Here is a 26680-nt window from a genome sequence, read left to right on the forward strand (position 1 = left end):
GAATATAGGTTTCCAGTCTGTTCATGTTCACTGGATATAGTTGATTATGGACTGAAAAAACACAGAAGCAGGGAAGGGAGAAGAGTACAGCAAAGATGTTATGGAGAGAAAGGCTTGTTTTCCTGATTGATTTTGGTTTGAACTCCAGCACTCACTCACTCACTCTTGGACTTAACCACTCGACCTGTCTGTGCCTCAGTTTTCTTCTCTGTAAAATAGGAGTGATAATAATTAACCTAGAAGGTTGCTTTGAGGGTTGACTGAAGTTACAGATTTTAAGAGTATGTGGTACATTTTGAGTGCTGATGTTGTGAATGTTAATTTCCTTCTCCAGGTCTCTGCATACAGTTCTGGAAGATTATTGAACTTTTGAATAGCAAGTTCAAACAAGATATTTTGTCCCTCACTCTTATTTTGAGAAGTTTTCAACCTATAGAAAAGTTGAAAGAATAATACAGAGAATTCCTCTGAATCTCTCATAAAAGTGAACGAGATGCATTGTTTACCTTTTGCTGAATTTGCTCTATTTCAGTCTCTTTATATTTTTCTTTTCTTTGGTAAGAATTTGATAGTTACAGACATGGTATTTCATTCAAGAATACTTCACCTTGTCTCTCATAAGAGTAAGGTTATTCTTCTACATAACCATAATACCACTATCACAAAGGAAGTTTGATATTGATAAAATATTATTTATTAATACAGACCGCATTCAAATGTTTCCAATAAAAAACAAATTCAGGATCCAGTCAAGAAATAGGGAGTGCATTGATTTGCCTCTTTAGTATAATTTAGCATGATTCCCTAGCCTTTAAAATTAAAAAAAAAAAACACTTTTTATTGGTGTTTAATATACACCCAGGAAGTCCACCAGTTATGTGTACAGCTTGGTGAATGTTCACAGAGTGAACACAATCCTGTGTAACCAGTACTCAGATCAAGCAATCAAACATAACTGGGACCTCAGAAACCTCTTCAGCATCCCTCCTGTTACTGTCCAGTCCCCAAAACATTGCCCCTATCCTGACTTAATGTCCATATGTTAATAGCTTTTTGAGTGACTGAGTCTTTGTGGCCAAAAGCTTTACCGTGGAATTCAAATAAATGTGTTGTGGTCAGTTTTGACAAATATATATATACCTGTTTAACCACCACCACAGTCAAGATCAAAACAATTCCAGTATTCCCAAACATTCCCTTACTCTGCTTCCCCAGAAAATCCTAGCCTTTGGCCTCTGGGAATCTGAGCTGCTTTTTTATCACTAATAGATTATATTTGTCTCTCCTAGAATTACACGTGAATGTATTCATAATGTATATAATCTTTTGTGTCTCACTTCTTTTGCTCAGAATAGCGTTTGTGAAATTTTATATTGTTGTACATATGGCTTAGCAGTAAAGAGTCTGCCTGCAATGCAGGAGATGTGTGTTTTTTTATTTTTTTTTTATTTTTAAACTTTACAATATTGTATTAGTTTTGCCAAATATCAAAATGAATCCGCCACAGGTATACCTGTGTTCCCCATCCTGAACCCTCCTCCCTCAGGAGATGTGGTTTTGATCCCTGGGTCAGGAAGAAGATCCCGTGGAGAAGGAAGTGGCAACCCACTCTGGTATTCTTCCCTGGGAAATCCCATGGACAGAGGATCCTGGTGGGCTTTATAGTCCATGGCGTTGTAAGAGTTGTACGTGACTGAGCAAACCACCACCACCACCATGTATCAGTAATTCATTACTTTTTGCTAGTGTGTAGTATTCCATTGTATAGGTAAATCAACAGCACAGTTGATCTGTGTACCACTTGAACATTTGGTGTATATTAATTGCCTGTCGTCTAACAATGTTATTACAAATTTAGCAGCTTCATGCAGCACACATGTATTGTCTCACAGTGTCTATGGGTCAGGAGTCAGGACACCATTTAGCTGTGTCTCCCAAGGCAGCAGTCAAGCTGTCTGTCAGGGCTGTGATCGCATCTGAGTCTTGACTGGGGAAGGATTTGCTTCCGAGCTCATGTGGTTGTTGGCAGCATTTGGCTCCTTGTGGACTGCAGTGTGAGAACCCCGTTTTGTCAGCAGCTGTCAGCTAGAGGCTGCCCTCAGCTTCTGCCACATGGGTCTTCCCCAGGCGGCCACTTGTTTCTTCAGAGGTGAATGGATATTACAGTCTTACGTAATGTAACCACATATGTGTAATTACATGTGTTCTGTACAATTACAATTACCATACTATATTGGCCAGAAACCTGTCGCAGTTCCTGCCCACTTTCAAAGGGACAACACAAGGGCATGAATGCCAGGAGATGGGGATCGTGGGAGTCACCTCAGAGACTCTTCCCCACATGGTTGGTTCTAGTTTTGGGCTACTATAAATACTCATGTGTGTTTGTGGAAACATGTTTTCATTTTTCTTGGTAAATACTTCCCAAGTGTAATTGCAGGGTCACATGATAAGTGTATGTTGAGCTCTGTAATAGATTGCGTTCTTGTTTTGTAAAGTTGTCCTTGTTGTTGTTTAGTCACTAAGTCAGGTGTGACTCTTTGTGACCCCATAGACTGCCTGATACCGGTCTTCTCTGACTTCCGGGATTGCCCAGTTTGCTGAGATTCATGCCCATTGAGTTGGTGACACTATCTAACCATCTCATTCTCTGCTGCTTCCCTTCTCCTGCCTTCAGTCTTTCCCAGCATCAGGGTCTTTTCCAGTGAGTTGGCTCTTCACATCAGGTGGCCAAAGGATTGGAGCTTCGGCAAAGTTGTACTGTTCTTCATTCCACCAACAATGTGTGAACGTTCTCATGGCCCCACACCCATACCACCACTTGGTATTGTCTGTCTGTTTTAATTTTAGCCGTTTGAGTGTGTAGCTTGCATGACTGTGTAGTGGTATTTCATTGTGGTTTTTCTTTGCATTTCTGTGATGACGAATAACATTAAGCATCTCTTTTCATGTGCATACTGGTAAAGGCTGAGGTTAATGTTTTTCCCCATGTGAATATCAGTTGTTCCAGCATCATTTGTTGATCTTACCATCTTTGTAAAATAAATTGAAAAATAGTATATAATAGATCACTTTCTAAACTGTCTTCTGTTCCATTTATCCATTACCTATATGCAAATGAAGTTTCTCCTAATGCAAATGAAGTATAGATGACTCATGAGTTTGAACTGCATTGGTCCACTTGGATTTCTTTTTCAATAAATACACAGTACAGTACATAATATACTACAGTTTATGGTTGGTTGAATCCATAAATATGGAGGGCTAACTGATACTGATTTATAGTTTGTGTGTGTGTGAGTAAGAGAGAGAGAGAGAAATCTGTATCTAACTGTCAAGGTAATACTGGCCTATCAGAATGAGTTGGGAATTTTTATCTTTTTTTTTTTTTTGGCTGTGCCATGCACCTTGCAGGACCTCAGTTTCTAGACAAGGGATTGAACCTGGGCCACAGCAGTTGAAGCCCAGAATCCTAACCACTAGGCAACCAGGGAACTCCCTCACCTTTCTTTTCTACTTTCTGAAGTCGTTTGTGTAAGACTGCTATTACTGGGCACTTGCATGGCAGTCCAGTGGTTAAGACTTGTGCTTTCTGTTTTTCCCCTAGGGTCAGCTTTGACATAATGTTTCTCAAGGAATTTGCTATCATTTCAGTTGTCAAATAAGTTTAAGGTGCTTCATAATATTCCTTTTTTTTTTTCCCCTCAAGGCTTCTTCTTTTTCCCCATTGTGGACCATTTCTGTAGTCTTTATTGAATTTGTTATAGTGTTATTTCCGTGTTATGTTTGGTTTTTTGGCCACGAGATCTTAGCTCCCTGACCAGGAATCCGACCTGTATTCCTTGCATTGGAAGGTGAGATCTTAACCACTGGACTGCCAGGGAAGTCCCTCCATTATCTTTTATTTAAAAAGAAGTCAATTATTTATTTTATTTTTGGCTGCTCTGGGTCTTCATTGCCCTGTGCGGGCTTTCTCTGGTTGCGGCGAATGGGGGCTATTCTTTGTTGTGGTTTTGGGGCTGCTTGTGGTGGTGGCTTCTCTTGTGGAGCACGGGCTGTAGTCACACAAGATCAGTAGTTGTGGCCCTCCTGTATCTTTTAGATGTCTATAAAATATGCAGAGATTTTCCCCTTTTCATTCCTACTATTGGAAAATAGTGTCTTTTTTTTAAATTGATCAATCTGGCTACAGATTTATCAGTCTTAGTATTCCTCAGAAAATCGGTTTTTATTTTATTTATTTTCCTCTGTTGTTTTTAAGTTTTAAATTTTCTTTCTGTTTACTTTGGGTTTCACTTGTTCTTTCTCTAGCTTCTTTTCTAAAGTCACTAACTGAAACTGTAAACTTCCTTCTAAGCACAGCTTTAGTTGCATTCCACAAATTTAAATGTGTTTTCATTTTCATTCAGTTCAGTTCAGTCACTCAGTCGTATCCAACTCTTTGTGACCCCTTCGACTGCAGCACGCCAGGCTTCCCTCTCAATCACCAACTCCCGGAGCTCGCTCAGACTCATGTACATCATGTTGGTGACGCCATCCAACCATCTCATCCTCTGTCGTCCCCTTCTCCTCCTGCCTTCAATCTTTCCCATTATCAGGGTCTTTGCCAGTGGGTCAGTTCTTCACATCAGGTGGTCACAGTATTGGAGCTTCAGCTTGCAGTCCTTCCAATGAATATTCAGAACTGATTTCCTTTAGGATTGACTGGTTGGATCTCCTTGCAGTCCAAGGGCCTCTCAAGAGTCATCTCCAACACCACAGTTCAAAAGCATCAGTTCTTCAGTGCTCAGCTTTCTTTATGGTTCAACTCTCACATCCATACACGATTACTGGAAAAACCATAGCTTTGACTATATAGACTCTTGTCGGCAAAGTTATGTCTCTGCTTTTTAATATGCTGTCAGTTCAGCATATTTTTCTGTAATTATTTTGTCTTCTTGATTAACTCCCTTATTTTGAAAGTGTCCTTGTTTATCATTGGTAATATCTGTTAGTTTGAAGCTGTCTGAGATTAATGTTGCCAGTACAGCTTTGTTATGATTAGTGTTTGCATGGTCTATCATTTTCCATCCTTTGGCTTTTGAGCTGTGTGTGTCATTTTGTTTAAAATGGGTTTCTTATGGGCAGTCTATAGCTCAGTCTTGGGTTTTCTCACCACTCAGCCTGACAGTCTCTGCCTTTTAATAGGAGTGTTTCATTTGTACTCAAGGTAAATATGAATGTGGGTGGGTTTAAGTCTGAAGTGAGGTCGCTCAGTCGTGTCCGACTTTTTGCGACCCCATGGACTGTAGCCTACTGGGCTCCTCTGTCCATGGGATTTTCCAGGCAAGAATACTGGAGTGGGTTGCCATTTCCTTCTCCAGGGCATCTTCCCGACACAGGGTTTGAACCCAGGTCTCCTGCACTGTAGGCAGATGCTTTACCTTCTGAGCCACAAGGGAAGCCTTCGGGTTTAAGTCTACCATCTTGCAATTTTTTTTTTCATCTGTTTTTTGTTTTCTCTTTTTTTGTCTTCTCTTGGATTGAATTATTTTTTGGATTTCATTTTATCTCTACTGTTGATTTAGCTGTACCCTACCAAGTTTTTTTTTTTTTTTTTTACTAATTAGTGATTGCTCTAAGGTTTACGTTACTTTAAGTTACCACAGCCTATTTTCAAATGACATAAATAATTCACATATAGTGTAAGAACCTAACAGAAATATGCTTCAGTTTTCCCTTTTATCCATTATACTATGTGTCATAGATTTTACTACTACATATGACACAAACCTCACGGTACATTTAAATTATCTTTTAAAAATAAAAATTTGCTAACATGTTGACCATTTCTAACGTTCCTCTTTCATGTAGGTTAAGTTTCCATCCAGTATTGTTTTTCTTCTGCTTAAAGAATTTCTTTTCATGTTTCTTGTGGTACAAATATACTGTTGACGACCACTGCCTCTTTTTCCTTTTGAAAAAGTCTTTAATTTGTATTCATTTTTGAAAGAATTTAATTGGATATGGAATTCCAGGTTGACAGTGGTGGTCGTGTCCTGTTCTCTGTGGGCATTTTAAAGATATTATTTTTTTTGAAATGCCAGATGGCCAAGTTTTTGTGGTTTTATTAACACAAACGCAGTGTGCACACAAGCTGTCTGTTCATTTCTCTGCCGGGCAGCCTGGCATAGGATTGGTGACTCTGAGGGCCGGCAGGATTGCTCTTTCCACACTGGCTTTGAGTTCTTGGAGGAGACGTGAGTAACCTAAGCACAGGAAGGCTGTTGCACGTCAGCACACTTCAGGCTCCCTGAAGTTGTGGACCAGGAACTTCCGGAAGCCACTGGGCAGTACGACCGTGCTCTTGTTGCTCGCGTAATCAGCGTTGGGCACTCGTATCTGGCCCGTGAGTTTCTTGAGCACCCTGTTGTCAGTGCCTCTGGGTTTCCATCGTTCCACTTAATTTTGACTTAGCAGTCTGACTGGTGTGGGTTCAACTTCTTGGTCCTCTTTTTGATGAGCTTCACGAGGGGTCTGAATGTGGCCCTGATGGCTGTCACCTCTGTAAAGTGGGCAGTGCTGAGGAAGAGCCAAAGATACTATCCCACTGTGTTTTTTTTTTTGTCCTGCACAGTTATTGATCAGAAGTCTGAAGTCATTTTTAATCTTGATTAATATGTGTAGGTAATGTTTCTCTTTTTTTTCTGGCTGCTTATAATATTTTTCCCTTTTCATGTATTTTTAGAATTTGGTTATGGTGTACTTTAGTATACTTATGTGTTTTTTCTGCTTGGGGTTTGCTGAACTTCTGGACCTGTGAGTTTCTAGTTTTCATCAAACTTAGAAATTTTTCAGTCATTATTCAAATATTTTTCTCTTTGGGGTCCCCCACCATCCTTCGTTTTCATCAGTTTCTGCTGCAGTGTTTTCAAGTGCGCTTACTTTTTTTTCCTGTAGTAGCTAATCTGCTGTCATTACCATTCAGTGAAATTTCTATTTCAAATATGTTTATTCATCTCTAGAAGTCCTACTCTCTTCTTATACCTCACATTTCTGTCCTTACTGTGATCATGTTTAAATTATTTTTTAAAAGAAAATCTTTTATTTAATTTATTTGGCTGTGTTGGGTCTTGGTGGTTGCACGTGGGATCTTTAGTTGTGGTGTGCAAACTCTCAGTTGTGGGATGTGGGATCTGGTTCTCTGACCAGGGATCGAACCTGAGCCCTCTGAACTGGGAGCACGGTGTCTTAGCCACTGAACCCCCAGGAAAGTTCTCTTTTTAAAATTTATTGAGGTTTTTTACTTGACATACAGCATTGTATTAATTTCAGGTGTACAACATGGTTTGATATTTGTATTTTTTAATTGAGCTAAGTTCTTGAATAAAGCTGGACTGGTGAGACTCATGGATCTTGTGGACTTGGTTCAACTTCTGACAGGCAGTTTGGCTGCTCAGACCTTACCCCTCTTTCAAAACCACGTCTGAGCTGCGTGTTAAAGATGGGAGTCTGTCCTCCTCCTCATCATAAGGAAGTGACTTGTTAGGATTCTTCCAGGGCTCCGACTGGTGTTTGGAGTGGAGCAGTCCTTCATTGTGTCCACCGTAGGACATTCAGTCCCCAGACCCCTGCCTTCTAAATGCCTGTGGGGCTCTCTGGTCACTGTGACAGCCAGAAACACCTCCACACACTTCTAAATGCCTGTCTGGGGGTGATTCCACCCCAGAGTTGAGATCCATTGGGTCATGACATTGCTTTGAGACTGGCCAGGTTTGTATTTTGGTGGTGAAATGCTCCAGGGAAAGACACTGCCGTTGTCCTTTGCCTGCTTCATTTTGGCTTATGTATAAGTGGTTCCTTTGTTTTACTCTTTTAACTAAAAAATTAATTAAGTACATATGAATTGAGTATTGATACCAGTTACATTCTAAGTGGTGAAGATCAGCCTTCACCAAGGTGGTAAAGTGCGTGCCTTCAAGGAACTGAAAACTAGCAGGGACAGACATTAATAAACAAGTTATATAATGAAGAATTTCAGATGGTATCATAAGGACGTCAACATGCAGAGTAATAAGGATGAATGATGCCTGTCCTGGTTATCAAGAAATAGTTTTCTAAAGAACACAGGTATTTCAGCATAGAGAATCACCTGGAAAATAATCATATTAGGCAGTTCTCAGATTGGTAAGAAGTCATCTGTGAGGTCACTGTAAGGTCTGACTGACCTCACACAGAGCAGTGAATTGGAATATGATGTGGGGAAATGCTTGCTCCTTTCTCAGCAGCCCCCGAGAATGGTCTTGGAGGTCGGGCTTTGGTGTGCTGAGACCCTAGAAGGCTCTGTGAAGCCAAAATTTGAGGAATTCACAGAGTGTTGCTATTTAAGCTCCTTGGTGGGGCTGTGATTCTTACACACTTTGAATATCCCAGAAAGACTCTGTAAGGAGCCAGCATCAGTGGTGGGTCCCCAAGGAAGAAGAGGCTGTTGGGATGAGAAGGGAGCTTCCTTTTTAAATTTTTTAAAGCAGAGTATATTTACAGGGCTCACATAAAAAGGTACAAAAGGATATATGATGAAACAGACTTCTTTGGTGCTGTGTATTGTTTAAAGTTTTTCCTCTAGCAAATATTAGCTGTTCAGGAGATGAACTAATTTAAAGGGAAGTTCCTTGGAGGTTATGATTGACAGTGATTAGTTGTATCTCAGGAAGAAAGTTTTAGTTTAAATCAGAATGAGGCTTCCTGAATAATAGAGCTGTTTGTGTTAGTTCCATCTAGTCAAATAACTTACATTATTATTTATGGGATAGCATTAAGGTTGCTGCTTAATAAAATGTGGTCTAAGCAAAACTCGATTATTTTGATTAAGTAGAAGAGCTCCAGTCCTTTTGGTACCCGTCCTTTTAGCTGAGTCATCATAGGCAGGTTATTTAACCTCCCTTGCCTCAGTTTCCTCATCAGCAATACTTCCATACATTTATTGTGAGAATGAAATGAAGAAGGAGCTAAGTAAATGTTTGCACTTAATACTTACCAGATGGACTGAAGGAAGCCCTCAAGAAGGCAATGAACTTTATATAATCTGTTCAAACCCAATCCATTCTGCTCTTTGTTGCCCACTCATTCATTCAGCAAATATCTGTGGAAGGTCTGTGGCTCAGCAGGTGAAGAATTTACCTGCAATATAGGAGACACAGGAGAAGCGAGTTTGATCCCCGGGTTGGGAAGATCCCCTGGAGGAGGAAATGGCAACCCACTCCAATATTCTTGCCTGGAGAATTCGATGGGCAGAGGAGCCTGGTGGGCTATAGTCGAAAGGGTCACAAAAGAGAGTTGGACACGACTAAGCAAACAAGCACATAACCTGTGCCTGATACTGACCCAGGGATACAGTGATAAGCAGACACAGTTTCTGCCCACTTGGAGTATATAATCCGGTGAGGACACAGACATCAGTTGGATATCATGCACTTAAAATTGCAGTTCGGCTTAGTCCTTGAAGGAGAGGTACACGGTGTGAGTGTATATTAAGGAGATTTGAATATACAGATATTCTCCTGTCAGAGAAGTCACACTTTCCCAAGAGTGACTTAGCTGGCATCTGAAGGATAAGTCAAGCCATCAGAGAGAAGGGAAGGAACAGCTGGTGCAAAGGCCCCTTGACTGAGGAAGAAAAGGCGAGTGTGTGCGTTGTCGGCAGAGCTGGGGAATGTGGTGCCAGACCTGGTATGTTAGAGGAGACGCATGGCCAAACTGAGAAGGTTTTCCTGTATTAGAGTCATTGTTGTTTACTGGGGCGGGTGGGTGGATGAGATCAGATTATTGTTTTGAAGAGATTGTCTGCTTGCAGGGTGGAAACTGAATTAGAAGAGAGAGCCAGCATGGATGTGAGTGAGCTGATGAGAAGGCTATGGCAGTGGTCCAGGCAGGGGTTTTTGGAAGCTTAGACCTAAGTGACGTTAGAAGAAATGGAGCAAAGTGGATGGCCTGATTCCATGGATGTTTAGGAAGGCATATGGGAAGACTTGATATGGTGTTTGCTCTGGCAGGTGAGGGGAGGCGCTGCCCAGGGTGGTCTTTTGGATTCTAGTTTGTGTATTTTGGTGGAAGGTTGACTTTCACTCAGACAGGGAAAGCAGAAGAGGTCATATATGGTGGAAGGAGAGGATTATGAATCTGCTATGGGATTTGTTAAGTCCAGGAGAAGGCAGGAAGTTGTAGAACTCAAGAGAGGTGTGGGCTGGAGCCCTAAATGCATCAGCTTATGGATGCCTGGAGCTTTAGGAGGGAGGGAAGGCACGTTCAGGTTTCCAGTTACTTTCCATACTTTCTAATTTTATGCTGGCTGACCTTCTTGTCCTAAAGAAGAAGGGGCTCTTGAGAAGGACTTTGGATGAAGTGATAGGGTCCTTCCAGCAGAGTTCTTGCCTCCCTGTGTGGGAGCAGCTGGGCATGAGGAATCTTTGGGGACCCTCTGTGGACTGGACTCTTTCCTCTCTCCACTTCCATTCTTTTTCCCAGAAGGCTTCGCACTTGCCATCTGAACCAGCTGGGAGGAGTTTGGAGGCTGGCTCCACAGATTAGCTCATTTGTCTGGATATTATCTGTGGATAATTGGGAATTGGTTTGAACATCAGTAACAATAAACTAATCATGACTCTCTCAAGCTGCTTGTTTTCTTCCTTTGGAGATTTGTAGATTTCCTCCTAGGGTGTCTGTCTCTGTCTCTTGTCTCTCCCTTTCTCTGAACTGTGGCCGTGTCAGCTAAGGGTTGAAGGTAAATTTGAGGGTGAGGGGAGAGATCCAGAGAAAGACACAGACTAGGGCCAGGCGAGTGGGCCACATGCTGCTTGCGGGTTGGTCTGTTTATCTGTCAGCTTGTCACGAGCTTATTTTCAAAAACCCAACTTTCTTTTCTGCTGGGGATTGGTATCCTGAACGACAGGTGGTAATAGGAACCAGTGTTCACAGTTTACTGCTTCCTTGGCTACAGATAGATGCTGAGTGTAGGCAACTGGGGCCCCCTTGTGGCTGGATCTGGTTATTCACTTTTGCTCGGCTTGCTGGTCAGTGTGGAGGGGGACGGTGGGCAGAGATGGCAAAAGGAAAGTTTAGCTCTCACTCAACACCTTTTGTGGACTTTGCTATTGCTGTGGGTTTCATGATGGTCCCCAGCCGCTGCTACTCAGCTGCTTGGGCCCTCTGAAGCCAAATTCAGCCTTCTTGAGGTGTTGTGACTGTGAACCTGAACCCGGAAGCCCTCTCTCCATGTTCTCTAGCAAATTTGGGCTTCTTGGGCTGCTACTTATGAGGAACCTACCACAGACCTCTCTGCAGTATGGAAAACGGGTGAGAAGTGCCAGAAGTAGTTGTTTGTGTGTGTCGCTCCGGAATGGCACGCCTTTGGTTTTTTGATGTCCATTGGGTGGCACTGCAATCTTACTTTTGTTTTTATTTTTCTTTGCAGCCAAGCTCTGCTCCAGGAAGTGAAAATGTGGTGCCTCGAGAGCCGCTGGTAAGAAGCCACGATATATAGTATGAGTCTCTGTTAATTAAAATATGTAGTATGATTCTCTATTAATTAAAACACTGAGTTTAAAGAAGCCTGATGATCCTATAGTCATGTGTCAGTAGTGCCCCTGAATATAGGAGTGGAGGTGTTCTGTAGAGACTGAGCCCGTCAGCGACATCTCACTTCTGACTGCTTTTCAGGCATGCAGAGGTTAGCGAGATTCCCTCTTAGTAAAGCCTGGTCTTTTCTGGAATGAGGAGCACCCATCCTTGGTCTGGTGATGCACCGTTTTATTTATTGTTAATCAGTGGGATGCCAGAAACCTATGGTGGCTGAGCTGAAGCAAGGTTGCTGGACCTGACCAAGGAGCTGAGCTGCTTGATTGTCTGAAATAGCCATTCTGTTCCTCAGAGTGAGGGCACTTCAAGTGGCCTTTGGAGAACAGATAAGAGAGAGAGTTCTGTTTCTGCCTGGCCTGTAATTAGGTTTGTGATGCTCACTACCAACATTCTCTGCTTACACAATTGATAGGGAAGAGGCCTACTAAGTGCTGAAGCTAATTTTCTTTACACAGTGCATTTGCCTTGGTGGTCTTAGCCCGAGTGCCTGCCCCATTTTCTGTTTTGCATTTCAAGGCCTACTGCAAATCCTCTTGGCTGAATATTAAGCCCTGTTCTGTACTGGAAATTCCCTGGCAGTCCAGTGGTTAAGACTCTGCACTCTCATTGCTGGAGCCTGGGTTCAGTCCCTGATTGGGGAACTAAGATTCCACAGGCTGTGTGTCACAGCCAAAAAAAAAAAAAAGACTTGTTCTCTAGATGAGTTTTACAGAGGGGCCAGCTTTACGTTTAACTTTGCAGAGCTTTTTCTTTCATTGAATAGTGATAGCAAGCTTAGGGATATACCACCAACCTTTTGTTTCAGCAGGGCCTGTGGTTTTACCCGTTTTCCTTCCCTCTCCTTCTGGAGGTAGTGGGAGGAGGTGACGTGAGGCCCTTAGCTGGTATGAACAAGTCTGAATTCCGGCCTGTGCTAAGACTTTCCAAGGCAGGAGGTGAGTTGGATCTGGCTGAGCTGGAGGAAGGCTCGGGTGATGCCAGCCCTGCGGGGACTGGTGGAGAGAGTCACTGTTGCCCTGCATGTCACCTGCTCTTCCCAAGTATGGGTTACTTTCCACCACTCCCTTAGTGGCTTCATTTCTCTCTTTTGGTATTGCGTGGGCTCTTCCTTGTGGTCTTGGTGGTGTGAAAGCCAGAGGAGGCTTTGCTTGGCCAATCCCTTATGTTGGGAGCTTGTTTCCCATGGGGCCTGCCTCAGTACCCCTCAGACTGAAGTTGTGGTTGACTTTGGACTAAAGTTCAAATTGAACACTCTAGTCCTCTTCAGTCCTTTATTCCTCAGTCTCTTTTCACATTTTTATCTACTCATTTAACTACTGATCACCAGAAGAGCAGCTGGACCATCTTTTGGGCGTTCTTTCTAGCACGGAGCCCTGAGCAGTTGGTGGCATCGCTGACTACTGGGTGCTTGGATCCCCGTGGCCCCTTCGCTCCGCTAATGTTTCTGTCCACTGTTCTTTTCCTGCTGCATTCGGCATCTGCATGTTGGTTGCTTGTGTTTTTATTTCTTTCTTTTCTGGGAGGCCCTGAGCAGTCTTCAAACCCTAGTAGCCAGCGATCGTCCAGAGTTCAGACTCATTCTCTCCAGGCCAACTCCACAATTACCTTATATTTAATTAATATTTTTTCCCCTCTTTACATACTTGCTGCATAATTGCTCAGAGGAAAGAAAACACATAGCAGCAATTTATATATATATAAAAAAACAATAATTAAAAAAAAACCCCGAAATAAACTCCCATCTCATTTGGGTTGATCCTATGAGTTGGGTAATTAGGGCCCTATTAAAAGGTAGACCCTTCCTCCTTCCCCTCTTTTTTTATTAATTTTTTTATATTAAACTCCCACAGTCTCTCAGTCATGCCCTTATTGCTTTTGGCCAACCATTTGCAGCAGCCTGATTAAATGAGGGCACCAGCCGAGTTGTATGCTCTTGTGTGAGCTACTTCTGCCTCTTGGGAGAGGCGGCAGGAGGGTGCCAGGCAGAGAAGCTGCCGAGGGCCAGCAGCGGCTTGTGTGGCTGGTCAGGGGGACAGGATGAGCTGCTGCGAACTGGCAGCAGGCTAGAGAGAGTCACAGGGTGCCAGAGAGGTGATGGGGCACCACACACAGAAAGCCCCCTAGCACTCAGCCCAAGGGCCTATCTACACCCTCACCCCTACCCCCCAGGGAGGTTCCTCAGGCTATATGTGTTAGCTGTCTCCTGGGTGCTCAGGAGGAACAGACAATTGAAGAATAAAGCTAAGCCTTCTTCCTAAGTAATTTATATATCTTATTTGGGGAAGAAAATGCATTTATTTGTTACATGCAAGACAATTAGCAAATGGCACAAGGTTGTATATAATTTTAGCAAACAGTACAAAATTGTATATAATTTGGTGCAGAATTGCCTGGCTGGGAGTATAAGAGAGCCTTCATTATTCAGAGAAGGAAGAGTTCTCTGGTGGGGTGGGGTGGGGGTGGGGTCCTTAGGGGTGGTTTTTGTGAAACTCGAGGCCAGGGCTGGAGGAATAGGATAGTCCAGTGTTGAAGGGAACACCGTGCTCAGTTATTTTTGGTTTTGTTTTTAACCAAGTGGAGTGCGTATTTTCCACAAAATTCCTAAATGGAAGCTGCCTGTTCTCTATACTAATAAGGCTAAGCTTGGGATGCTGAAGGCAAATAATCTTGTTTTTTGTCTTCAGAACTAGATGAGCACTTTGGGTAATTTTCCCTTTATTAAAAGAGAGGCTGTACTGAGGAGTCAGCATAGTACCGGTGACGTTGTTAGGTGGGCGTGTTCAGGTGTCTGCGCTATTGCTTTGCTCTGTTTCTAGGAAAGGAGGACCTGGTTTTCATTTCTGTCCTCTCTGGACCCTAAGAGCTGGCTTGTGATTTTGAGTTGATAAGTAGGCTCATTCGTGTCTGACTCTTTTGAGATCCTATGGACTGTAGCCCGCCAGGCTCCTCTGTGCATGGGATTTCCTAGGCAAGAATCCTGGAGTGGGTTGACATTTCCTCCTTCATGGGATCTTCTTGACCCAGGGATTGAACCCGAGTCGCCTGCGTTTCCTGCATTGGCAAGCGGATTCTTTACACTGCACCTCCTGGGAAGGCCTGATAGGGGTCTTGTGGTCTCTAATTGGCACACACGTGTGTATAGCGATCCCCTCTCTGGCCGCCTAGTGACACTGCACGTTACCTTCTCTTGCGCCTGCAGACCTCCTCCCTCACTGAAGAACCAACCCAGCAACTCTGGCCATATTAGTGGGGTAATTGCTCTATAATGTCATGATGTTCTTGGGGTGGTGATTGGTAAACAGACTCCCCTTGATAAATTCTGTGAACTCCCCGTTGAAATTCTCTGATTGTTAATGACAGAACTCTTTGCCAGAGTTAAAATGGCTGATTACTTTTTCTTTACACTTTGTTCACTGAGCTTTGCCTTCCAGGACAAGCTCCAGAGTACTGACCTCTAGCTTCTCCCAGACCTGCTCAAAACCTGTAAATTTCCTGCAGACCTGGGTTTTCTCATCACCTATGTGGGCACATGCTCAAGCCGTCGCAGAGGCTCTGGGCTGGTCCCCACACTGCTCTGCGAGGATCAAGTGCTCCTGCCTGGTTGATAAACCTTTAAGAATGGCCGGACGATTGTCTGCATAGAGTTCCTCCCTTGCTTTGATACAGAAGCAGGGGTTAAGTAGTCTCCTTAGAGTCCTTCCAGTCATACAAGTTGAGGGTATTTGAAGCAGCTGTCAATATGGTTTCATTTACGGTCTGCTCACTCTTTTCAGTACAAGTTCCTCAGTGTTCAGTACAGTTGCTTATGTACTTTATATAATGCTTATGGATCTGGGCTAAACTAGAATTTCAGCATTTTGCTCTTTGAAACCAACTTATTTCTAATGGGTGAGTCTTCTGCCATCTTCTCTTCCTCTGACCTGTAGGTATAGGTTTTGTTTTTGTTTCTGTCCTTTTTCTGCATCCCTCTACCAAAATAACCTCACACAACAGCTAATGTTCCTTTATAAATGATGATGGTAATTCTACTTTATTACCTTCCCTGTTGCTGCTGCTAAGTCGCTTCAGTCGTGTCCGACTCTGTGCAACACCATAGACAGCAGCCTACCAGGCTCCTCCGTCCATGGGATTTTCCAGGCAAGAGTACTGGAGTGGGGTGCCATTGACTTCTTGTATCACCTTCCCTAGGATTAATGCTTTTTGGTATGCTGAATTCTCCCCCCCCTTTTTTTTAACCTTACATCCCCATGACTTAATTATTCTATAACTGGAATTTTGCTCCTGTTGATTGTTTTCACCCATTCCCCTCACCTTCCTCTGAGTTCTGTTTTTTAATTTTAATTTTTTAGGCTCCACATATCTGAAGTACATTAAGTATCGTGTCTCCGCAAATTTCTCCTGGAGGCTAAGAAAGAGCCTTGCCTGGGGTGAAGGGGTTGGGTGGGTGGTTCATTTGTTTGATCTCCACCCTTCTTGGGGAGCTCTTTTACCTCATACCTAGACACCTAAGATTTTCTCTTTGGTTTTTAAGTCAGTTAACCAGAGGCTGGCAATCAAAAGGCTTTTAAGGGACTTCCCTGGTGGTACAGTAGTTAAGACTCTGTGCTTCTACTACGGGGGGTGGGGGTGAAGGGGGAAAGGATTTGATCCCTTGTTGGGGAACTAAGGTCCCACATGCCGTGTGATGTGGCCAAAAAGTAAAATCTAAAAAATCTTGATGAATTCAGGGAGCTCCTCTTTAGGAGAAGAGCTGTGGCCGGTCGCCTGTCTCCTGGAAACCTCTCACACGTACCTCTGGCACAGTCTCCCCCGCATTTGTATCTTTTGTGGTTCAAATACTTAGGTAAACTTGTTAGTGGGCTCACGGTGGGTAGGTGATTCTCATGTTTTTCCCCCACCAAAACATTTCTGAAAGATGATATTCATATGCCCAGTGCATTTCTTTGTGTATACTCATGTGAAGTAATGTGTGTATGTGTGTGTGTATGTATAGAACATATGGTACACATATATTTATTTTATAAAGCTCGAAGCACTTGGCAGAATAAAATTGATTTTAACATTGTATTCATGAAAGTATTTTATAAGCATGGAGTAGTGACACTAGCTACTTAGATTTTAGGAAATTGTCATTTTTCCAGGAAAAATAAATAAATATGGCAAATCTAAAGTATCAAGCATTATTATTTAAAGAGTCTGTAATGGTTCATTTCTGTGAGTGTAACAGAGTTAGGTTTGCTCAACTGAGCTGTGATTTCCATCTGTTTCCCACTCAGGGTCTACTTGGAGGCAGGTGACTGGGGATGGTGATGTAGCTGCTGCTGTTGCTGCTAAGTCGTTTCATTCGTGTCCGACTCTGTGCAACCCCATAGATGGCAGCCCACCAGGCTCCCCCGTCCCTGGGATTCTCCAGGCAAGAGTACTGGAGTAGGTTGCCATTGCCTTCTCTGATGATGTTGTAGGGATAACCCTAAATCTGCTCTATTTATTTATTTGTAAAAAGTGAGCCATCTGCTGGTTTTGGTGCTTACTGTACCAAAGGCACAAGGTGCCCCTCACAGCTGCTGAAGGAAACCTGGAACCTAAATTAAATGTAAACACCCAGAGGGTGGGGCTTGTGGTACACCCCCAGCGTGTCGTGTGTCCTGACTCCAGATGTGGGGCCAGAGGTCTGGGCACTGCAGATTGGAGGAGATGTTGGCTTTCCTCCTTCCCCAATCCCCCAAAACGTTGCTCTTTAACACTGACACCCCTTGTCAGGAGGGAGCCTGAGATTCCTGCCTGTTCTGTGGATAGGGGGAGGAAACTGATGAGAACTAAATGCTGAAATGGTTGAACCTGAGAAAAGCCTCATTCTGTCTCTGGTGGCTTCTCTCTAATCTCTAGGCTACTTACTGATTTTGAAATTACTGCCTCTTCCTGCTCCGTCCTTCCTATTACAGGCGGAGGAGGTTTATTGAATAGACCAGGCGGTGCCCTTTAAGTTTTTCCCTCCTCCAGGTAAATGAAGAGGTGTGTGTTTTTTTTTTTTTTTTCCTGTTTTAAGGTATCCTTTTGCAAATAATTATTAGATGAATCGAAACTCTTAGGAGTAATAATTAGAGAAATGGAATTTGAAATTGGTGTTCAGCTTTGTTTATATTTTGGGTTCCTGCTTTCGTGGTAATACTTTATATTTGCTGTAGTTCCGGTAATCAGAGGCCCAACTTTTGGATAACTGAGCAGTGTCCTCCTTCCGGAGATGTGGGAACTGGCAAGCTGAGTGCACAAGTGCCTTTTTTCAGAGCCATAGTGATCGGGGAATTGGGTTTTTAATCTTGTCACCGGCCTCATTCTTTGAAAAAGGGAAAGCCGCTCGGTCTTGTCCGATTCTTTGTGACCCCATGTACTGTAGCCTGTCAGGCTCTTCTGTCCATGGAATTCTCCAGGCCAGAATACTGGATTGTGTAGCTCTTCCCTTCTCCAGGGGATCTTCCCAACCCAGGTGTCGAACCCAGGTCTCCTGTATGGCAGGCGGATTCTTCACCATCTGAGCCACCAGGGAAACCTCCCTTTCCTCTTGGAAACATGGTCTCAGAAATTCCTACCCAGGCGTCACTGGGCATGGGGTGTCTAGAGCTCTTATTTGGGCAGAGTGACCTTCTGAAAATGTTTTTTTGTTTAAAATAAGTCAGTATCTTATTTAATTATTTTTGGCTGCACCGGGTCTTCATTGCTGCCCACAGGCTTTCTCTAGTTGCAGCGAGCGGTGGCTACTCTTTGCTGTGATGCACGGGCTTCTCTAGTTGTGGCTTAAGGGCTGTAGGGCTTGGACTCAGTAACTCTGGTTCATGGGCTTAGTTGCCCTGTGGCCGGCATGTGAGATCTTATTTCCCAAACCAGGTATAGAACCCGTGTCCACTGTATTGGCAGGCAGATTCTTAACCACTGGACCACCAGGGAAGTCCCTTAAAATCAGTCATTATCTTATGTGAAAGAATCTTCAGGCAAAAGCTGCTTGTACAGTGTGACCTAAAGAGGGTTATCCTGTATGACAAATTCAGCAAATCCCCAACAAACTTCCAGTTTGTGAAGCACCAGATGTCATGCTTCGGGTAGCCGTGTGCCCTGCTGTCTCCAAGATAATTTCAATTTAAAATACTCTAGCCCCTTGTCAAACCATGCAGACCAATTTGGGTTTGAAGAATCCACTCTTGTAGTTAACCAACCCCACTCTGCGCTGAGAAGCCGCGGGAAGATAAAGTGGTGCTCGGGAGAAGGACGTGCTCGCGGCCCTCCCTCCTTCCCTCCCAGCTCTCCTTTCTTTTATGGTTTGTAGTTATAACCAAGATTTATGCCTGTTGCTCCACAAATCTTCTCCCTGCCATTATGAGTTTGTCTGCACAGTCTAGAGATGGGCCGACACTGAGTGATGCTCGAGGTAAATCTGCGAGGGGCGCTCCTTGACGCCGAGTCAGCCAAGAGCCGACTCCTGGCCCCTGTGGACGGGAAGAAGATGTGCTGCCACCTTTGTGACCTCTTGCCTTGGTGACCTTGGTGGCACCGCTCTCCTGCTTGTGTTCACAGAGTCTGTGGGGTGGCACCAAGAGGCCTTTCTCTATGTCTGCTCTGGTCCAGTCGGGCCACAGCAGAGCATCTCCAGGGGCAGGGCTGCCTTTTCCAGCTTGGCGGGGAGGAGCTGCTGATAGAATCCAGCACACAGGTTAATGACTGTACACGTGTGAGTGCCCAGTCACTAAGTCATGTCCGACTCTTTGTGACCCTGTGGACTGTAGCCCTCTAGGCTTCCTGTCCATGGGATTTTCTAGACAAGAATACTGTAGTGGGTTGCCATTTCCTCCTCCATAGGATCTTCCCGGCCCAGGGGTCGAACCCGCCTTTCCCGCACTTGTAGATGGATTCTTTACCACTGGGCCACCTGGAAGCCCTGGTCATACATAGACATGGTTTAGCTTTTCCAGTTTGCTGAAAATGGGTTTACTAGACGTCTTTTTCCCCCTTTCCTCATACTTTCTCTTTGCTGTATCCTTTTGTGTGTACCTTTGACTCATTTCAAATCTCTTGTGAAATGAAGTGGTGGCACCAGTAAATACATATTTTAAGAAAAGTGTCAAGCTTGCATTAGACACCCGCTAACGGTCACAGCGCTGGGAAGCTACGCACCAGGCCTGGGCCCTCTGGCCCGTCGCTGCCTGGTCACACCCACACCCACACCCCTTCTGCAGACCAGGAGAGAGTCAGCTTGTCTTCAATCTGTATGCCTGTTGATTTGTTAGCAAATTAGGCCATTTTATTAAATATCCTGTAAACAAGTGAAGTATAATGTGAACAGAGGGATCAACAAATATGGTGTGTTTTGTAAATATAGATGTAAAAAGAGGATTCTGTGAAAACTAAGCCAAATGTTTTGTTAAATGAAAATTGCTAAAAAGGTTGTTGTCCTTTTAGGTGTGAGTGGGGAAGATACTAAAAATCTCGAAGCATTCTGTACTTAAATTTGCTTTGCTAATGTCTTTTAAAGGCTTGCTTTGCTTTAGAAATTGTAAAGGGTGTGTTACGGGTGAAGTTTATGCAAGAAAGACGTCTGGGAACTTCAGTCTGTGGGCCCACACTCAAAGAAAAGCTCTTGGCTTCACATCAAAAGATTAGCAAATGACTGTACATTTGTTTATAGGTTTTAAGTTCATGTGAAATGTTGAAGGTATGTAGATAGACTCCATTTTTAATGACTCCCTGCTTTAACCGATTTTTTGATTAACTAACCTATTACTAGCTCTGATCACCGAGGCCGGAAGGACTTCTGCTCTGTGATGTGCTGGCCTCTGTTGCTGGTTTCTTTGTTTTCATTATCTTGTTTCATCCTAACAAGCTGGTGAAGATCCCTCTTCCTCGGGGTACAGCGAGGAAAACAAGCCCAGGTTCCCATAGCTAGTCAGCAACAGGACTGGGGTGTAAACCCCAAGATCTTGAGCAGGCTAGGGAGCAGGCGGGCGGCGTGCCCACCTCACGGAGCCCAGAGGTGTGGGAGACTTTGGCTTTAGGCTTTTTTAGACTTTATTTTTTTTTTAGGCTTTGGCTTGTTCAGGTGCTGCCTGGTGAGTCTGCTTCTCTGAAGCCGCTGCCTTCATGCACTGTCGCTGGTTGGAGTCTTTTGTGCACATCTTAGCTGTTGAAAAGGCAGCTATTAATTTATCACAGGCGATGTGGGCCTCCTTGTGCTTGGAGGAGGCGTCTGCACCCATGTACCTCACTAATGACGGGTTACGGGATGGAGGCGAGATAATAGGATCTTTTCATCTTCTGTCTGTCGAGCAAGGTGCTGTGTCCCTGGTAGCTCCTAGGGGGCAGCAGCTGCTTGTTGTTCCCTCTCCTGCTGGCAGAGGGGAGGGTCCACAACTGAGTGCTTTGCTTTCCCTGCCACAGAAGTCAGGACACTACAGACTTCGGGATCTTCCTCTCTGGCTTTCCCTGCCCCTCAGGTAAATCCTTTATCTGGGTCTCCATCAACAGTGACAAGTCCTTCACTGTCAGTTAAGGCAGCAAAGATAAGAGATTAGAGATGCCTTCAAGAGAGTGAAATCTTTTTGTCACATCTTACTTGTTGCCATTGATAACCCATTCCAGTACTGTTTGGGTGTTTTGAAAGTTTCCCCCGTGAACACGGGTCTTTATTCTGTTGGGAACACTGCTCTCATGTGGCTGATTATCTGTTCTGCCTGTCAGCACGTCTCTTCACTTCCCCCAACCCCCCCCACCCCCACCCCAAGCCGGGCTGACAGAGGTTTCTCTTCCATTCTCAGTGACTCATTGCATAAACACATTAAAGAGGAAACTTCGGATTTGTCAATCCTTTTAGACTTTGGGGCCCACCATCCATATGGCCAACTTGTGCCTTGTTGAAATAAGAGACTGACTCCCCCGTGCAGAAGCCCCAGCTCTCAGATCTTCTTCCAGGTGTGTGGCTGAAGCAGGTGATGGAAGGGAAGGTTGGGTTGCAGGCAGAACCGGATGGTTGCAGTACACACGGAAAAGCAAATTGGCTGCGCCGGTTCAGCCCTGTGAGGTTTATTTAGGATTAGCTAAGAATCTCAGTCCTGACTCCGCTGTGGGAGGAGCCCGTGACCCCCGCTTCCGGGCTCTTCCTTCTTGCAGACTTTCATCCGAGGAATCTGAGGCCCCTGGCACGCTGGGGACCGATGGGAGCTTCCTTGCCGGCTATGAGTGCCTTTCCTCAGAGACACAGCGGGCCTCCTAACCTCACCTCTCCAGCTCACTCTCTGTTGTCTCTCTGAAAAATGGCAGTTAATAGAATCTGCTAATGAGCAGAAGTAACTAGCAATAGTGGCAGATCATTCAACAGTGGAGTGGTTTATAATTTCTGTTTATCAAATGATTGTTATTGTCATTATTGTTATTTCTGTTGGATTTTTGAGGAATTCAGCCTGGTCTCCAGAGCCTCATCTATAAGACACTTTATTTTTTTCCTTTCTCATGTCTAGAAATAACTCTCTTCCAGTGAAATCCAGGTCTGTGGCCCCCGCCCGGCCCCTCCCAGCTGTATTTCTCCTCTGCCTTTCCGCTCAGCTTCCATTACTCGGGGGCTCAGGCAGCTGGGGTATCCCCGGCTGGCCAGACTGGCAGAGCTAATACCGGCTGGAGGCACGCTGCAGTGTTTGTTTTCGCAGTTCCTGGATTTGGTTTAATGTACAATTGATTTTTTTAATGTATTTAATCATTTTTTTCTTACCTCATAAGGATTAACCTGCACAAACCTCATTTTATCCTAAGTGTGGCTTTGGGAGGAAGGGAGAAGAAAACTGAGTTTCTCCAGCTTATTTTATTCTTTCACTTTTTATTTTCTGAATGGCTTTTCCTGCCGAAGCAGCTCAGTAAAATACAATGTATTTTAGTGGCCATTACTTACTCATTACTAACTGGTCTCTCCTGCTTCCCTTTGTCTGTGAACTAAATACAGGGGGCCTAACGATAATTGGTAGCTCCATCACAGACTCACCAATTATAGATCAACAGGGAGAGCAGCCCAGGGATGGTTTGTGGTTGGCACTGGCTGCCCACCTAGCACTCTTGAGTTCTCGTTCTGCATGTGTCCCAAGTCAGGCTCGACTTGGATGGGTCCTCTCCTGATTTCTTACCTTGGCTTCCCTAATTTCATCGCACAGTCTCCCCAGTTTACACATTTCAACCTCATCTCATCCCTGTGTGTGGTTTTCACGTCCATGTTGTTCTTTCTTAGTTCCTGCCCCTTTGTCACATCTATAAAGTATCACTGTGGAGAGACTCCATTTCTGTTTTCTGTGTGTTTCCCTGATGTCTAGGATGGTTAGGTGGTAAGCTGCAGATAAAAGATTATCTCGAAACCAGTGGTTTTCTGTACAGTTTCGTCTGCTGAGTCCAAGTGAAGGCACGTCTTTGTGGGTACCCAGTTTAGCCCTCTTTGAGCATTTATCTGGTTTGTATTCCAGCTTATCCACTTGGCTCTGGGACAGGACAGGGAAAGTTGCGTCTTACTGTTAGGCTGCCAAGCTCTTGTGTCAGGCTGCTTGGTGCTGAAGTAGCAGAGGAGCTCCTGTGATGCATGGCTGTATTTCCAAGCAGAAGACAGTTTTTGTTTGTTTGTTTCCTGGAGGTTTGGCACCTAGCCCCCTTGCTGAACCCTGCCTATCTGGGGTGGGCATATATCCGTACCCCTCAGCTCCCAGCAGAAGTAGGCACTGTACACACGTTTGTGGAGTGTGTGTGGGTGTGTCCTCACTTACGTAGGTGGTGGTGATGAGCCATGGGGCTGGGGTGCACTGTTGCTGCCTACCGGGACTCGAGGCGTGCATCGTGGCCACCAGTGCACATACACAGATGTTTAGTGTACCACCACCACGCAGGCGACATAAAGCGGGCATTTTATGAAAGGGATCATCAGAGGAAACATTATAGCTGAGACCTTTATAGCCTTTCCATTATTATGGTTTAAATCTTGACAGTCTTTATTCGCAGTGACACCGGGACCAGCAGAGACAGTGCTCACTCCCACCGCCCACCTCCCCGTGTGCACTCCCCACATCCTGCTCTGAAGCAGTGATAGGCATCGTTAAGTGTGCAGGCAGCAGGGCTGCTTTGTAGTTTGTCTAGAAACAGCTCCTTTTGACTCAGAAGTTGGAAACCAGATGACTCACCATTCTATTTGTTTTATTGCAACTGTCATTTCATAAAATGCCCTGAAACCTTTAAATGCCAAAGTCAGGTTTTTGTCTTCCTTTTCTATTTTGTTACTTCTCCTGTTATCTCTGATCTTTTCTTTCATGTCTCTCTTTTCTGCTTCCCTTTCATGATTATTTTCCCTTTCATTTCTCTCTCTCTCTCCCTCTTTCTCTCCGGAACCATCCCCCCGCCCCCGGCTCCACCGCCTTTGTAGTTGAAATGGTCTCTGTTAACATCATGACTTCTCTTCAGGTTTACTGCTGTTGGATTTAGAGTCTCCACCCCCCCAGTTTATGTGTGTGGTTTAGAAATGGAAACATACATTGAAGTTTATAAAGCACTCACTGGCTTCAGCTCTAGAAGCTAAGTGCCACGTCAGATCATAACAGTAGCTCACTTTTTGTGATACTGCCTTTTGCAAACTTGTGGGTCTCCCCCACAGAGCCATTTCCTCCCTTGAATGGGTACCAGGCTCACAGTGTGACTGAGATCTCCAGGCTTTCCTAGGACAGCCGATAGGGTTCCTACATCAGGATGTTGATTGCAGGGAGAGGGGCCTTGATCTTATTAACCGTTTCTCTCCGGATATGGTATTTACCTGGAATTCCTGAAGTAGAGAGCACCTGCTCATTCTCACAGCTGAGGTGGGGTGTCAGGATTTAAATTTTTAAGGACTTGCGCTCTCCAACCAGGACTTGTTGGCTCTTTCTCCTGGCAGTTTCTGACATTGTGGCACTCAATTGAGTCACCTGATGGATGGCAGGAGCATCACTGGGTGTTCAACACCTGGCCAGGGAAACAGGGACCCTCCATGGATCTACCCAAAGGAGGGCAGACAGATTGTGGAATTTTAATGAAGAGGGATGGGTCCCTGATGTTCATCTGCTTTGGAGCATAACTGAATCCCAGCATTTACTTCAGGAATGTTTGTGGGGATCCTGCACTGGTGTCAGTGGTTATATTCCACATTTATCAAACTCATAAGTCCTGCCGAACTAATTTTAAAAGTTTAATTCTCATTGTGAGTGGATTCTTTACCAACTGAGCTATCAGGGAAGCCCAATTTTAAAAGTAGCTAATTATAATGAAAAAGAACAACAACTTCAAATGCATAGGAATCTCTCTTAAATGTTCCTTGTTTTTCTTTTTTCTTCTTCTTTTTTTTTTAATGCCTTTGGTCTGTTTTGGCCTTCAAAGTGAGCCATCCTCTGAATTCTGTTGTGAGAAAACTCCTTTCCTACGTATCTCCAAGGAAGGAGAGTATTTTCCATGCTGTGAATGGGGGAAGATACGGTATTGTTACAGTATTTAATGGATTGATGGCTGTGAGCTTCAAGCATGAGTTCTGTCTGTCTGCTGGGCAGCACTCAACATAGAATGCTGTGTTTTAACCCACTTGGCTCAGTGTCTGTTTCTGACACAACCGCTTTTCATGCTGCTGGAAAACAGAAAACCACAGGCTGTTAACTCAATACTCTTCCCTTCTGGGGCTAGGGCGGGGGCACAAGGGGGTTCAAATCAAGTTACTCTCCACTGGAGAGACACATGCCCTCCTTCCAGCTGACAGTTTGGACAAGGATTCTAGAGTTCCTGGCCACTTGAATTAAACCTCAGTGAGGGGTGCCCTGTGGCCCGCTTATGACCTGGGCATTTACTCCTTGGACCGGGAGCAGCCTGCCAAGTGTCTCTTGCAGGCTCCCTCTGGATTCCCTACCTATGGATGTCTTCTCCCTTCCCGGGCAGAGCCCTTTTGAGAGGAGCAGAAGGATCATTTAGTGCTCGTGGCCTGCTCATTCCTTGGCTTCTCTGCTGAGCTATCCAGCAGGGGTGCCAATTCTTCCATTTAGCTGACTATTATATAGCCCTTAAAAGGGAAGGGTTTATTTTAGCTGGCTGCTATATTGATTGCTATAGGGACATTTCTATTTTCACTGGCTGCTATATTGACTGGGAAAAGGAAAGGGGCCGTATTGCCGGGAGCTGTCATATTGACTGTTACAGAAAAGATCTGTATTTAAGCAGTACCAGTGCACTGGGATCTCCCAGGCAGGATATTAATGCTAATTCATCCGCTCACCCCCTGCTGTGAATGTTATTTGTTTAAATCTGTAGATTCCCACAGCGCGTTTATATCCTCACTAGAGTGAGCTTCGCTCGCTGTAATTATTTAACATTATATGCTGATATAAATTGTAACAGTTAAAGAATGGTAATGAGTAGCCAAAAAAGAGAAGAAGAAGAAAAAAGAAAAGAAACAGAAAAAAAAAAAGAAAAAAGAAAATACAGTAAAAACCTGTATAATGTGTACATGTAATTTTTGTTGTATGCGTGTATGTGTGTGTTTGTGTTCGTATGACATTCGAAATGGCAGAGTCAGATTCTAAGACAGCAGTGAGGTACGTCTGCATCCTTTCTCCCATTCCAGGTTGATTTGTACAGTGTTGCTGCATCCACGTATTGTGCATCTGTGTGTCCATACACGTGTGCACACGTGCTTATGTCACCCACCAGAAAGAGACTGTACTGACGTGTGCTCGTACCATCTACATGTGTTCCGTGCAGCAGCAAGAAATTTCTCCGTTAGCGCCTCAGCTTCCTGATGAGTAGCTGATGTTTCCTTGAGCTTCTTTGTCGGCTCAGGAGCTCCAGGCTCGAGACCCATACCCTGGGGAGCACTCAGTTGGGATTGAACTCATAGGCCATTGGGTGTCACTGTCGCTCTATTGTCTGCTGTCGAAAGAGGGCTGTTACGCTGGGGAGACTGGATTTCAAAAGAAAGTTGTTTTTCTGCTCAAGTGGAGGGTTGTTTGTTTGTCTGAGATGTTTTGCATTTTGAGACCCACACCTCCCCTCT

The 26680-nt window shown here is 44.3% G+C and overlaps 1 protein-coding gene across 4 annotated transcripts in view; it reads left to right on the top strand.

Moving 5' to 3' along the window:
- Positions 1 to 26680, top strand: part of PEX14 (peroxisomal biogenesis factor 14) — a 144730-nt gene that overhangs the window by 2848 nt on the left and 115202 nt on the right. The window contains exons 1-2 of one of the 4 annotated variants that reach the window (XM_070385228.1): positions 2783 to 2824; positions 11450 to 11497. In XM_070385228.1, coding sequence (XP_070241329.1) covers positions 2798 to 2824; positions 11450 to 11497 — 75 coding nt within the window. In that variant the 5' untranslated portion in view covers positions 2783 to 2797. Of the gene's footprint in view, positions 1 to 2782; positions 2825 to 11045; positions 11332 to 11449; positions 11498 to 26680 lie in introns of those variants that run through there. The other 3 variants (XM_070385229.1, XM_070385227.1, XM_005892721.3) reach the window with 3 other exon arrangements.

Source organism: Bos mutus, chromosome 16, assembly GCF_027580195.1.
Source record: "Bos mutus isolate GX-2022 chromosome 16, NWIPB_WYAK_1.1, whole genome shotgun sequence".
Lineage (NCBI taxonomy): Eukaryota > Metazoa > Chordata > Mammalia > Artiodactyla > Bovidae > Bos > Bos mutus.